We start from the raw sequence: 13,298 nt of genomic DNA, 5'->3' as shown, positions 1-13,298 counted from the left end.
CAGCTTCATCCTACCATCCATCGTCGTCCCGGCATACGTAGCCACGTTATAACTGGACCATGCATGTACTATGTAACAAACTATTCCTATGGCAGGCTTCGAGAATATGTATGTATAATCGACATCGTTTTGACATCATAGCTGTTTGAATCTTTGGGTAGAATAATATATTCCATCCTCACTCTTGTTCCTCCTTAAAATCTATATTCGGTTATATCGTATGAAACGCCTAATCGCTCTAGCATGATTTGTCAATCTCGCTTCAATCGCAACATATGTCAACACATATGTACAAGTAATGATGAGGCCGTTGAATATGTTCAAGATCGGCAGCTAGCCACTAGGATGCGGGCATGCATTTATTACAGACCTACCTAGAAAGGTACCTGCAAACCTGTCAGCTACCCGTTTCTACTAAAAGAACCGCCTTGAAACAACAGATCTTTAAATAGTACCACATACCTAAACATGTTGCCCGTCGCATGCACTACCTATGCGAATTGATACCGAGAAGTCTTTCTACACCTTGTAGACCTAGGTAAGCAATTAGAAGAATGTGGCCTAGACGGTTGCACCTCATTGGCCATGCAGACGCGATAAAACTACCCAAGTACGACCGTTTTCTTAATCAACGTCTTCTTCCGTCATTGTCAACCTCGATCGAAATCCCAACCCAAGTCCAACTTGCCCAAATCTGGGCCAGTGATTGGAGGTAGAATCACGTCAAGCTACCAGAATCTGTCGTGAAATGTTCTTGTTGCCCCCACATCAGTCTCTATATACCTAAACGCACCCCTTGTAAGCTAAAAAGGTAACAAACGGCCGCACCGGTTTTCGATCTACGCTCGCTTAATCCTTCTGGACCAATTGACGACGCCGAGGGGCTCTGCCCAATCCTCCCACGCATCATAAGGAATCAAGATATCAAAGTGGCCTAATAGGATCCCGTCAGCCAGGTTAACGGCCAACCAATTTTACCTAAATTTTTCTTTAATATTGCTGATTTCATCCACTAATGCTGATATCACATACGCCCAAACAGAGATGCAATTAGATACAAGTCGATCTTTACCTACCTATAGATTAGGTGATCCCCAATGTTATTATTCCAACGCTCCCAGAGGCCAAGGGTCCCTGGAGTGAATCAGTCCTAGCTAACTTCCTGAGCAAGGGTAGCTAGCTCTGTTATTGTACGTCGACGGATGCTGTCAACCGTGATAGGTAGCTGTTAGTGTCAAACCTCGTGGCCAAGTGGCTAGATGTTGCGTCTCGGTTGTACCTTGACGAACGATGCTGGGCTATGTACGACGGCCTATATCGAATCTGGAGTGCTCCGGGATTAGATGATCGACAAGCCATGAAGTCAGCATGTGATCCTAGATTCCACCGTCAAGCCAGAGGTGAGAACGCCATGAGCCCTAGTGTCGTGGTACCTACCCGATTGAACATGTGTTGGTAAGGGATCAAGAAACATAAAAGGGAGTTGAGCCCGACCTCCGTTCCAGTCCGGATTCTTCTCACCATCATCCGGAAACCCGTCGACTACAACACTAACCATAGCAGCTCCAGCCGGCCCTGTTGACGCAGACAACCGCCCGAAGGACGATATACCCGATTTTCATCGAGATTATATCCAAGCTATAAGATAGTCAGTCGTAAAAACAACACAGATCAACCATGCGTTCATTCGTTGCTGTGTTGGCGGCAGCCGCCTCTTTCCAAGGAGTCACCGCGGCTCCGGTGGACGAGCATCACTCTCACACACCCGTCACGCACACGCGATGGCCTCACCCTACCGGTGGCTGGCCTCACCACCCCAGCCACCACCCCAGTGGCGGATTCCCGCACCACACCGGTAGCTGGCCTCCCCATCACACCGGAAGCTTTCCTCATCACCACCACACCGGAGGCCCTCGCCATTCTAGCAGTGCTCTGTGGGAGAGAGATGAGGAGGAGCACAAGTCCGGCCACGCTCATTCCACGGGACACCACTCCCACCACACCGGCCATCACTCAAGCCACAAGCCTCACCACACTAAGAGCCACCACAGTGGCCATGCTCAGCCTACCGGCCACCACCATCACTCTACTAAGACCCATCACACCAGTCACCACTCGCAGCCCACCGGCCTCCCTCACACCTTCCCGGGCAACGAGAAGCACCACACTCCTTGGGGCCATGGCACCGGCACAAGCCACCACCACCACCCTCATCCCACCGGGGAACCTCATCACCACCCCCACCCGACTGGCGAGTCTCACCACCACCACAAGAGCCACTCGTCAAGCGCCGCCACGACTACTACTACTAGCGTCGCCGTAGCCGAGCCCAGCAGCATCAGCAACGAGAAGCGCGACGGCGACCACTGGCCTCACCACCACCACCCTCACCCGAGCGGCGGCGTCTTCACCACGATCACCATCCCCGGGTTCCCGCACCACCACCCGCGCCCCAGCGGTGGCTTCCCTCACCACCACCCCAGTGGCGGCGTCCCTCACCACCACACCGGGCGTCCTCACCACACCGGACACCCGCACCCGCCCGAGGTCACCGAAGTGCCCCGCCGCGCGCGCCAGGTCCTCCAGGAGATGCCGCGCGTGGTGCAGGAGGCTAACTAAGGGGGTTTGGCTTACCTACTACTTAAGGACTTGGGTATTCAAACAAAGCCCCTGCCAACAAGGCTTTGTTGTGGGCGATACCTTACCCCTAAGCTGTACAATAGATAATAGGCGTGTAGGATTAGTGGTGGGTTAGAGATGGGTGAACGGACAAGGCAAGGCAAGGCAAGGCACGGTGAAAGGGGTTCACTAGAGGATCCGGAGGATTCTCTTTTTTCCTTTGTATCTTTTTAGAACGTTGGCTTGGCTTGCGGGGATAGACGGCGGGACAACGCGCTGAGTGCGGGATTGGATTCGTTGGGTGGGACAAAGATAAAAATGCCCTTCAGATTGGACAATAGTCCCGCGTGTCTTTGAATATTCAGCGATTCCATATCTGCGTACTCAGCGTGTCCTCTCGCTACCTTCGATTCTAAATTGCTATATCGATAGGTGATGCCTTAGGATATTGCGATGGTATATATTTATCAAATCATTTTGGGACTGGATTTCAGATTTAGGTGTGTCAATAAGGTAACGCCACTTTGTCTCGTGAGGCTTTTCGTGTGATGAGTTTGAGCGTGGGGGTTAAACGAGATGAGATATTTGCAGCACGGATGGAATGGAAGCATCTAGTGCACACCGTCGTACTTCGTAGGTACCTAACAAAACGTGTCCCATGATAAAAGGTACGTATTATAAAGCCAACTGCCAGCAACCAACTGAAAAGAGGGTGAAGTGATAAATGGTTATACTTGCATGGCACGTACCTTAGTGCATTCGTATGAAAAAGCGGTGATGAAAACTTGGGCATATCGAGAACCTTAAAGGTGAATGTTATTTGGGGAGTATTTCTTAAGTTCGATGAATTCAGGGGATGTCCTTTGATTTTCAATGGAAGCCGCCACTACCAAAAACTTAAAATTATGGAGTGAACATTCCAGTGATTTTAATTTGTCGCGACCAAATTCTTCAAAACAACATTTTGTCGTGCATGTACCTAACAAATTCTATAATAACCCCAACCATCTCCGTCATCGATTTTCAAACACGGACATATCGATTGCTAGGACGACCTGCGAATGCAAATCAATTGAGTATCGTGGGCTACGTGCGATACTACCATTGGCACTGTCAATTTTACTGTACCATACAGTGCATCAACCTAACCATACAGTAATTTCGTCGGCGGTCGGTGACTTTGCCACGTGAGCCACTCGGGTGGGTACCATTGGCGGGCAAAAATAACAATTACTAAGTCGGTGTTAAGGTTGTCGCCTGGGCAGCAGGGGTCAGGATTAAGGATTTTCAAGGGTCCTGGGTCCTTTTTTCTCTGGGGTCCCTTTCACTGCAGCGTTTCAACAAACTCGGTGTGCGCCTCTTGCATCTTTCTCAGCTTCTGCGACATTTTCAATACGTCCTTTTTCCTCTTTTCATCGACAATAAGCAAAATATCGCGATTCGGATAATCAAGTTAATCTCTCGTTTCTTTTTTATCAGGGTTTTTTTTATTCTTTTTCCTTCATCGAGATACCATGCGCGGAAGCGCCGTTTCGGCAGCTTTCACCGCGCTTAAAAACCCCCTTTCTAGACTTGGCCGTGCCCATTTATCCACTACATCATTTCACAGCAGCTCCGGAGCTCGACTCGGAGGTAACATTCGCAAGGCCAGCACCATTCCGCACAGCGTCGCCCATTTCCCCCATGGCCAGCAGTTTGAACCAGGTGTTATTCTAAAGGGTTACTCTGGTCGAGAGTACACTATCGAAAATGTTCTGCAGGACAGACAAGACCGTCAGGTCTATCTCGCCAGGTAAGAAAAGAAAAAAAAGCAAGAAAACTCCACTGAAATGACGTTTTTTCGCCTTTGTCACCGCTTATGTGGGGTCATCGGACTCAAAGTCTATCAATTCTAACAACTCGACAGAGCGAATGAGAAGATGTTCGTTTTGAAGAGTTTATTCGAGAACGAATACAACTATGCGCTTCCTCTGCAGCTCAGGTTCAACCACTCGCCCTACTTACGGGCTCTCCGGGATACCGTCCCGGACCAGAGAATGTTCGTCAATGAGTACATGACGGACCATCTACTCAACTTCGTCTTCAAGGACCTATCTCTTCCTATGCAGAAGCGCGTACTCCGAGACACCCTTCGAGGACTCGCTGCTCTGCACAACCAGAACATCGCGCATTTAGGTGAGATTCGACCACTTCGGACTTAAGCTCGGGCCTTTGCTGACTTGGCGTTTCAAGACATCAAAGCCAACAACATAATGATCGACTACCGCGAGACTCCGGCTGGGCTTGTTGTTGACCGAGTTCAGCTGTCTGACTTGGAAGACTCGACTCACATCCCGCCTGGACAAGCTCTTCGCGGACTCCAAGTCGGCAACCAGTTCTGGCGCAGTCCGGAGGCGCACGTTCAAGGCGCAGTGGGTAAGCCCTCGGACATTTTCTCCTTGGCGCTCGTGGTAAGTTCGCCGGTTTCTACTTATACTTTGTGGCTACATATACTAAACGCCTCGACAGTTCGTATTCATGCGCCTAAGAATGGTCATCTTCCGGATCGACAGCGCGCCCGGCGTCGACCTGCAGAAGCCCATCATCGAACGGCAGATTTCTACCTTCGCCGAGTGGAACGACTTCGAATCCTTTATGGATTACCTGGGTCGCAGACACCCTTGGGCTGGCGAGCTACGTCGTATGGCGGACTCCTTCGGCACGGAGAACCCGCGACGGCCGTTCTCGCTCTGGAAGAGCGACGCGCTCGACCCCGAGTTCAAGGATCTGATCAAGAAGATGACTAACTTCGATCCCCGACGAAGAATCACGGCGCAGGAAGCCCTTGATCACGTCTGGTTTCACGATGTTCCCGAGTAAAATTGCGCTCGCTTTTTCTTTTACTTTTTTCGGTACCGCGCTTATGCGAAATGGTTTCAGGGATACGGAACCACTGGGCAATGGATAAGGTCAATAAGCAAAGTTTTTTTATAGACTGATAAAGGGTTCTTATGGATAGAGGTGAGGGTATAGACAACAATCAGGCACGATACAACAACAGACGGACACGAATACAGACACAAGCAAGATAGAGTAATCATAATGGCGCAAGCAACAACCCATCCTACCTACTTGAATTCAGCGTATTTGATCCTGCACGTATTGTGGCTACCTAAGTCAGGCTGGGCATGGCCTTGGCGCTTCGATTATGGTGCGAATGCCAGTTTGTGAGATCGTGAACCTAGGACGAAGTACAAGCCAAGCCAAAGCCGAGCGCCATCTTGTAATCCAACTTTGCTAATATCAGATATCCCCGCCTGGTATCTTAGGACCGTTGTGTTGAGGTTAGGTGTACAATATTTGAGACAGAAGCCACGCACTTTTAACGTATCATGCTTCTCAGCCGGTAAGGCATGATCTCAACATTGGGACGCACTTACGTAACCTAAAGTTGCACATATACCTGCGAAACCTGACAGTATTTAAGTAGTTTACCACCAAATCGAGGGTTGTCAAGTTTCACAACATACGTTCATCACCTTATACGGTACATTTGCATAAGACCGACAGTCGGTTGATATACCTACCTACCTAGATAACCTCATCGACTCGCGCCTATTCCCTCATATGTTAAGATATGTGAGGATCTAGTGAACAACGGTAATGGTGTCCTATTTATATAAACAATCTAGGAATATTGATTACGAGGATTCCATGAATAGGTATGCCGATGATGCATGGTTTGGGAGTACGGATGAATAGGTAAGGGATAAAGTAAGGGGGGTTTAGTCAAGTGTGATGACTAACGTACTTACAAACCGCCGACATGGTGGATGAACTTATTCATCCATGAGAACGGCGTGGTAAGCTGGAGTCAATTACACTTTTTCGCTAGTATCATCTCTTATAGTATTATCCACATTCGAAACGTATGGCACCACGCTGTTCAACGTGATGACTAACGAGTCTCGGGAGTGCTTCGAGTATGGTGGAAGGGAATTATGGTAAATAGAAGAAGCTTCAAACTTCATCTGACCTTATAGTACCTATGTATCAGCTAAAGCTTAGAAATGAGGAAACGTAGTTGCATCTTGACTATCTACTTGCTTGGTAGAGAAGCATGTTTCTGACAAGCTACGCTTTCTATCTATATTGAAGCTAAGGTTACCTATGGGGAAAAGGACAGTCTGGAAATACACCATATGTCAGATGAGAAGTACTGTTTCTTACTACAAGTGCTTAATAACCAGATGTAACTTTCACTTTGCTTCCTCAAATAGGTGTCCAAGTACTTCTCCTTCCGACCCACAATAATACCCCTATTTAACCCCCTTTTGCTCAGAATGATCCTGTTCAAGGGATGATCTTCAGCGGCCTTTAAGGTCCAAGATCCCGTTCAAGCGATTAGAAATGTTTTTAAACCTCGTGCTAGTTGTTTTTTTCCTATCAAGGCTGCCTCAAAGTCGACCGCAAACTATGATGGTATTCGCGATATCCGTCCGTCTTGGCGCTCATCGCCGCGCAGGAGACGGGATCAGGAACATGCACAGACACCCACATCTTCGTATCTCGAAAGAACAACGAGCAATCCGTGGCGTCAGGGCAAGCCCATATACCATACGTCAACTTCCTGTGTCTAGCGTTACAGAATCCAAGATAGATCGCATATTGGTGCAGTTAGTTGGCGGCATGGAGATCCCAAGCTCCTTAGACTCTATGGATTGACGGAATAGCTGCCTTTTCCCACAAAATCTTAGACACAATGATAATACATATTGATATTAGCTACATTTGCTTGATATTTAATGGAAATGTTCCCGTAATGTTAATAAACCACAAGTCCTAAAATCATGATGAATCGTTCCAATCGAACGGGCCACCATGGTGATGAAGCCCAAGTGCAAAAACCATCCCATCAAGTTCATTATTAATCTTCGTTGGTTAACTCGAGCGCCCAGCTTAATCACTCCAACTCATCCAGAGCCTTGTTGCATGCTCTGTCGGCATGGTTGTTCTGTTCTCTCGGGATGTAGACATACTTGACGATGCCTAATTCCTTGATGCGATCATCTAGGTCGGAAGCTTCCTCGATCATATCGCGATTAACCACTGGCCCGCCTCGTGCGTTCCTCCATCCGTTATTAGCCCAAGTATAGATCCATTCGTTCATGCATCCAACTGCGTATCTAGAATCTGAATGGATGGTGACATCTAGCTTAGGGTCTGAATCCAGGTTGTCGTATTTTTCTAGTGCCAATTCCAGAGCCAGTATGATAGCTAGGATCTCAGCTCTTTGGTTTGTTGCGTTATATTCATATGTAGATAGGGGTTTTGTCCAATGCTGGCATACATTGGGATTGGAGCTCATCCAACAAGCGGCGGCAGCTCCGATAGCGCCATCGTAGCCGTTGCGTCGACAGCCGCCGTCGACATAAAACTTCATTATATACACCATGACGTGTTATGAGTCGGGGTTAATGATTACGGGTAGCTTGATGAAGTCTAAACCGTAGTATGGGTAGTAGTTAGTATGATTCTCCCCTGATTAAACGAGTGTCCTTGAAGAGAATAAAAGGGACCTACGTGTGTAAACAAGATAGCGAGACTTCAGGTTAAGGAACCATCAAGTACTTAGTTGATTATCTCCTAAGAAACTACATGGGAATCTTCTACGAGGGTTCAGGTCAAAAGTTTCGCACCCAACGTTTGCTCACGGGCCAAAACCGTGTAAGTTAGAAATGCTTGCACCGTGTGGAGCCATTCTCTAGTGGCCGAAATCCCTAATCTATAGCGGCTGTTCACTAGAACTTAGCCAACAGATCACTATTATATCCAATAGAAGTCTTCCAGCCTAAGGCTAATACAGTATCCGATAATTGATTATTGATCATGCTGACCCAGCGTTACATTTGGCATTCCACAAACCAAACAGAGGAGGTTGTTCTGTTTGTCGTTGGCCGTTTACAGCAGACAACCTAGAACGTGGAAATTCTTTCGTCTCCTAAAATGTAGTTGACAAAGTCCATTCATTTTGTTTAAGTAGTCCCATCATTATGAGGGCCTCACGCCTCACCTATTTACTTGTTTCCCCTTAAGTTTTTTGTGTTTAGGCCTCTTAGCACCCTCGTCTACTCGTGGTATAGTATATTACGGGACGGTAAAACTGCATTGGAGAACCTAAGTGACTAGGACCACCCTTGCTACTGACATTGACGGTATCGCGAACTTTGCTACCCGACCACCTTTTCTTACCTATAGGTAGCTTAGGTACTTTTGGTCTCGCCGTCCTTATTACTCTTAGGATCTTAATCCCCTATTCGCATTATTAATAATGCTACAATAATGAATTCGGGCAAAGAAAGACGAATTTCTAGACGTTTATGTTGGATTATATAAATTATTCGATGATATTTTGTTTGTTTCTTGTTTGTTGACCGCTCTACTTTTAGCATTGTCATATATGTTAATTGAACAGGTTCCTTGATCAACAAAGTTGTAGTCATCCTCAAAGGAAAGAATGTGTAATTAAGTGATCCTTTGGGTCTTGGTTTGAATGTAACAGGGCTGGTATAATTGGATCTTGCGCAATGATGTCTCATCAGAGATTGACTTCCTTATATCAAGCGTAAAGACGAAGCTCAAGTTGACAGCTGCCGATCCACCTGGCTAGAGGAGAGAATAGCTCATCCCATATATAGTATTCAAAAGAACTACCGCAATCCAATAGACAGCGCTGCGAGTTGTATTACGACGGTCAGGGGTGCACGTGACTTTGTGATTCACGTCACGTGATTATGACTCCTGGTCCTGCTTGTCGACGGTCAGGTTCTGGCAGTCGGGTAAACTCTGGTTCGGGACCTTTACCTAATGCCATTTCTGACTGCTATCTGTAACTGTAAGGTGCATGAGTTTCCCTAATAAATTCAACTGAGCCTTGAGGTTCAAGGACATCCATCCAGAAAAGGTAGGTACAGGGTCTGACAGTTTGTACGAGCTACAGATGCACGCTTGCGCTAGCGCACTAAAACCCGTACTAAATTCGATTTCTTGCAGGGATCTTCGCAGCTCTAGATCCCACTAATTCAAACCCCACCAATCCTTAGAAAGTTTCTTAAGACATCCATCTTTTTACAAACCCATTTTGCAGTCTTTAATTCTGCAATTCTCTAATATCAGAGTCAATTCAGTCGGTATAAAACATGGCGGAGATTGAAGATAAGATGGGTGATCTACCTCCTTCCTCCGGAGTTTTGGTGGATTCGGCTGTCGCCGTAAAATCTGAAGTTCAACCTGCACAAAATCCAGATCAGACCGAGAAAGTTCTAGGATCGAAACGACCATACCCGGACGACGATGGCCATGAGAAAGCCGAGAACGATGCCAATTGCAAGCGCCACAAGTTAGAGAATGGTGCAGAACCAGATGTGCTTGCTCCTGCACCTTCGTTGACATCCGATCCCGCTTCCTATCCTACTTCCGTTATCACTACCACCACCACTGCCGCTCCCGTCCCTACGCTATCCAAGAATCAGCTGCGAAAACTAAGACGACGAGATCTTTGGGTAGAAAAGAAGAAGGACAAGCGGTTAATACGAAATCAGAAGCGCAAAGAAAAACAAGAGCAAAAGCGCATTGAGAAGGAAGCAGAGATTGCCGCTGCCGCTGTTGAAGGAAGGGAACCAATATTCGACGAACCCCAGCGACAGCCCAAGCCAACCCAAGTTCAAGCACCTGTGACTGTCATTCTCGATTGTCAATTCGAAAAATACATGATGGAGAAGGAGTTGGTATCGCTATCAAACCAGGTCACACGCTGCTATTCCGACAACAGAAACTCCCGATATCCCGTCCACATGTTCGTGAGCTCTTACGGAGGCCACATGAAGGAAAGAAACGAGACCATCTTGCAAAATCAATTCAAGAATTGGAAGAATGTCCATTTCGTAGAAGGCGATTTTCTTGATGCAGCTACTCGGGCCAAGGAATTAATGGGAACTCCTAAGGAGGGCCAAGCTATCGAGGCCCTCGCGCAAGGCAAAGAGGGCGATGCCATTTCGCTGGTCGTGCCCGATCATGACGGCAAGAAGAAGCAAAAGTCTGCACCTGTTCCGGAACCCGAAGTGTCCGACGTAGATAAATCTATTGTCTACTTGACCGCCGATTCGCCATATACCATTGATCGCCTCGAACCTGGCGTGTCTTATGTCATCGGCGGTATTATAGATAAAAATCGCGAGAAAGGTTTATGCTACAAAATCGCACGGGAGAAGAAAGTCCGCACGGCAAAGCTTCCTATCGGCGAGTTCATGGTGATGCAAAGCCGCCACGTCCTAGCCACGAACCACGTCATGGAGATCATGCTCCAATGGTTAGAAACGGGTGACTGGGGAAAGGCCTTCATGAAGGTAATTCCTACGAGAAAAGGCGGGAAGCTAAAGGAGGATGGGGGTAAGTCTGAAGTAGGGCAAGCAAATCCTGAAGTAACCACACCGGAAGATCAGTCGACGAACAACGCGGTTACAACCGAAGACGTCGACGTGACCTCTCCGCAATCGAATGAACCTAGAAACCCTACAACTCAAGAACCTGACGGTCCAGCCCAGACAGAGGGCGAGGGATTGGATGGTTTCAACAAGGAGGCTGAGAAGATTTCATCCGATCAGCAACCATGGTCAGTGCCGCCAGTCCAGCAAGCAAGAAAAGAAACACTTGCTGGCAACACTCCAACTAACCAAGATAGATGTACGGAGACCACCCACGTCCGCGATAAGCCGGTCAGCTGGAAAAAAGGGCTTGCTTCTCTTCCGCGCTCAAAGATCACCAAGAACAGAGTGCGAGAATGGCGAATGAAGGTTGCCATCGCCATGGTCACACCCAGCAGATATCTGAAGCCAACGAGCAGTAACAACACTTGAGCGACTACCGCACTTTACAAGCTCTCACATCCTACTTCACAGAAGACCGAACGAGACTACGAGAGCCTATCATGTACACGGCATGGAATGCATGATGCGTTCTTCTTTGTATTCCTCTCGAGAGATCCGGGTACAACTCGGCCCAAATTTGCGGTTAGTATTCGGACGACCACCTTTCACCCCTACTACTCTTGCCTGTGCTCCGAATGGTTAGGTACATAGAAGCCTTGCAAATCAAAACTCCCGAACTCGTGATCCGTCCTAACTATAACATTAAGCTTTAGCAGTTCCTAGAAATGGCCATAAATATGATGTATATCCTAGTTGAATGCGAATATTTTGATTCATTGTGGCCATCATTCAGATGAGTTCCAATTTACCCCTGAGCTCGTGTTTGGAGCTTTATACCCACCACAAACTTGATCTAAGGTGAACGAAACCAATGTGTGACATACTTCAAGAGGGTCTCAGATCCATTACTTGATTCTGTTATCTAACATGAATAATTATAATAGTTAATATACCAATATACCTACTACATCTAGGTAGGTACGACCAACGAGGTGGTTAAGTATATTGCTCAAGGTTCATAGCGACAAAACATGTTATGTACCCCCTTTCCTTCACAACTCATATCGTTTCTGTATCAAGCAGTGACGAGTCGCCAGTAACCGATAACCACACAAGTTTAGGTTTTAATCTGCTCGAATTTTCTCAAGCACACTTTGCTTCAGCTACATATCGAAAACTTCAATGTTTACCAACCTCATTGAATACAGCAAATTTAACAGCACTCAACAATACGAAATGGAACGCAACCAAGTACAAAGTCGAGGCCTTGACCTTAGGAGGCGGCTGGTCCTCCATATGGCTGGGAGTCAATAAGAACAGCAACGCATACGTACAGCGTCAAATGGACAGACTGTTAGCATGCATCGACGACAACGATATCTACTGTGGTGATATGATTGTGGTATCAGACACTTAGGAGATATATCAGGACACAGACGTCCAGCCATATCGTCGCAAGATGGTAACACCTATCCGTTCCGACCGGAGGACCTCCGGGTTATGAACAACTACTCTTTCGCAACGATAGCTTAGCCCAGTCGTATTGAGGAGGTATCTTCACCCAGGCCCTTATAAGACTACCTTATAATTGGTAGCACCTACGCTTCGGCGTTGCTGTATACACCACTTGCAATCCTCGACCCCTCGCCGTGGCAAGGATGCCAGCGGATCTCGCAAATCCAGGACAACAGTACGCAGGGCCGTTCACTATGAACGAACAAGTGGCACGATTAGCTTATAGATTGAGGTTTGTTGCCGAAGGACACAGCAGTTGCAACATGGATGTCTGAATCATGACGACAACGTCATCCCTTAACCTGTGGACTCGAAAAGGCCCGCGTAACTGCTAGGAGCGATGACAAACCGCCAATCCCCGTCCTAGAGGGAAGGTCGGCTGCTGCCAAAAATTTGGCCATGAAGAAATCTTATTGCGGGCTATGCGACGTGGCTTTTAACATCAAAGGCCACCTGGACAAGCATAATGCGTGCAAGAAACATATTGCCAAAGTCGATGCTGTGCGTCACGTTGTACGTGACTCTTATGGTATTCCGATTACGAACATCACCTTCCTCCAAGACATGCATAACCACCTATCTCATCTTGGTATTTGGTGCGTGCTCGTATATTGGGGATCGAAGTGCATCCGGACGACAGATGTGCTCGCGTTCTCTATTCCGGGTTTTCCCCAGCTCCAACTCATCCGAAGGCCCCAA

The 13,298-nt window shown here is 47.4% G+C and overlaps 4 protein-coding genes across 4 annotated transcripts; 3 read left to right on the top strand and 1 right to left on the bottom strand.

Moving 5' to 3' along the window:
- Window positions 1-1,518: 1,518 nt before the first annotated feature.
- On the top strand, window positions 1,519-3,056 carry F4807DRAFT_357330 (uncharacterized protein). Its single transcript, XM_047995525.1, has one exon. It carries the CDS (start codon window positions 1,678-1,680, stop codon window positions 2,617-2,619), a length of 942 nt encoding a protein of 313 aa, XP_047848745.1. The 5' UTR covers window positions 1,519-1,677; the 3' UTR covers window positions 2,620-3,056.
- A 409-nt stretch (window positions 3,057-3,465) lies between these two features.
- F4807DRAFT_448425 (kinase-like protein) lies at window positions 3,466-5,787 on the top strand. Its single transcript, XM_047999933.1, has 5 exons — window positions 3,466-3,819; window positions 3,869-4,411; window positions 4,526-4,794; window positions 4,852-5,069; window positions 5,128-5,787. Exons 2-5 carry the CDS (start codon window positions 4,134-4,136, stop codon window positions 5,476-5,478), a joined length of 1,116 nt encoding a protein of 371 aa, XP_047848744.1. The 5' UTR covers window positions 3,466-3,819; window positions 3,869-4,133; the 3' UTR covers window positions 5,479-5,787.
- Window positions 5,788-7,442: 1,655 nt separating this feature from the next.
- On the bottom strand, window positions 7,443-8,292 carry F4807DRAFT_357317 (ribonuclease H-like domain-containing protein). Its single transcript, XM_047995524.1, has 2 exons — window positions 8,182-8,292; window positions 7,443-8,100 (listed from the first exon to the last, which is right to left on the bottom strand). The coding sequence occupies exon 2, from the start codon at window positions 8,051-8,053 to the stop codon at window positions 7,562-7,564; it is 492 nt and encodes a 163-aa protein (XP_047848743.1). The 5' UTR covers window positions 8,054-8,100; window positions 8,182-8,292; the 3' UTR covers window positions 7,443-7,561.
- Window positions 8,293-9,797: 1,505 nt separating this feature from the next.
- Window positions 9,798-11,608, top strand: F4807DRAFT_454819 (guanine-1-methyltransferase-domain-containing protein; the record flags this gene model as incomplete). The annotated part of the gene is made up of 3 exons (XM_048000634.1): window positions 9,798-10,262; window positions 10,299-11,340; window positions 11,535-11,608. 3 exons carry the CDS (start codon window positions 9,798-9,800, stop codon window positions 11,606-11,608), a joined length of 1,581 nt encoding a protein of 526 aa, XP_047848742.1.
- Between the last annotated feature and the right edge of the window lie 1,690 nt (window positions 11,609-13,298).

Source organism: Annulohypoxylon truncatum (assembly GCF_022578515.1).
Source record: "Annulohypoxylon truncatum strain CBS 140777 unplaced genomic scaffold F4807scaffold_63, whole genome shotgun sequence".
Classification (NCBI taxonomy): Eukaryota; Fungi; Ascomycota; class Sordariomycetes; order Xylariales; family Hypoxylaceae; genus Annulohypoxylon; species Annulohypoxylon truncatum.
This window is presented reverse-complemented; position numbering and strand designations above follow the sequence as displayed.

What these genes read in the sequence shown, in the direction of transcription:
- F4807DRAFT_357317 (XM_047995524.1), bottom strand. Translation starts at nt 8,053, where the DNA reads ATGGTGTATATAATGAAGTTTTATGTCGACGGCGGCTGTCGACGCAAC.
- F4807DRAFT_448425 (XM_047999933.1), top strand. Translation starts at nt 4,134, where the DNA reads ATGCGCGGAAGCGCCGTTTCGGCAGCTTTCACCGCGCTTAAAAACCCC. An exon ending in CGTCAGGTCTATCTCGCCAG is followed by an intron (nt 4,412 to 4,525) that starts GTAAGAAAAGAA and finishes ACAACTCGACAG; the next exon opens with AGCGAATGAGAAGATGTTCG. An exon ending in TTTTCTCCTTGGCGCTCGTG is followed by an intron (nt 5,070 to 5,127) that starts GTAAGTTCGCCG and finishes ACGCCTCGACAG; the next exon opens with TTCGTATTCATGCGCCTAAG.
- F4807DRAFT_357330 (XM_047995525.1), top strand. Translation starts at nt 1,678, where the DNA reads ATGCGTTCATTCGTTGCTGTGTTGGCGGCAGCCGCCTCTTTCCAAGGA.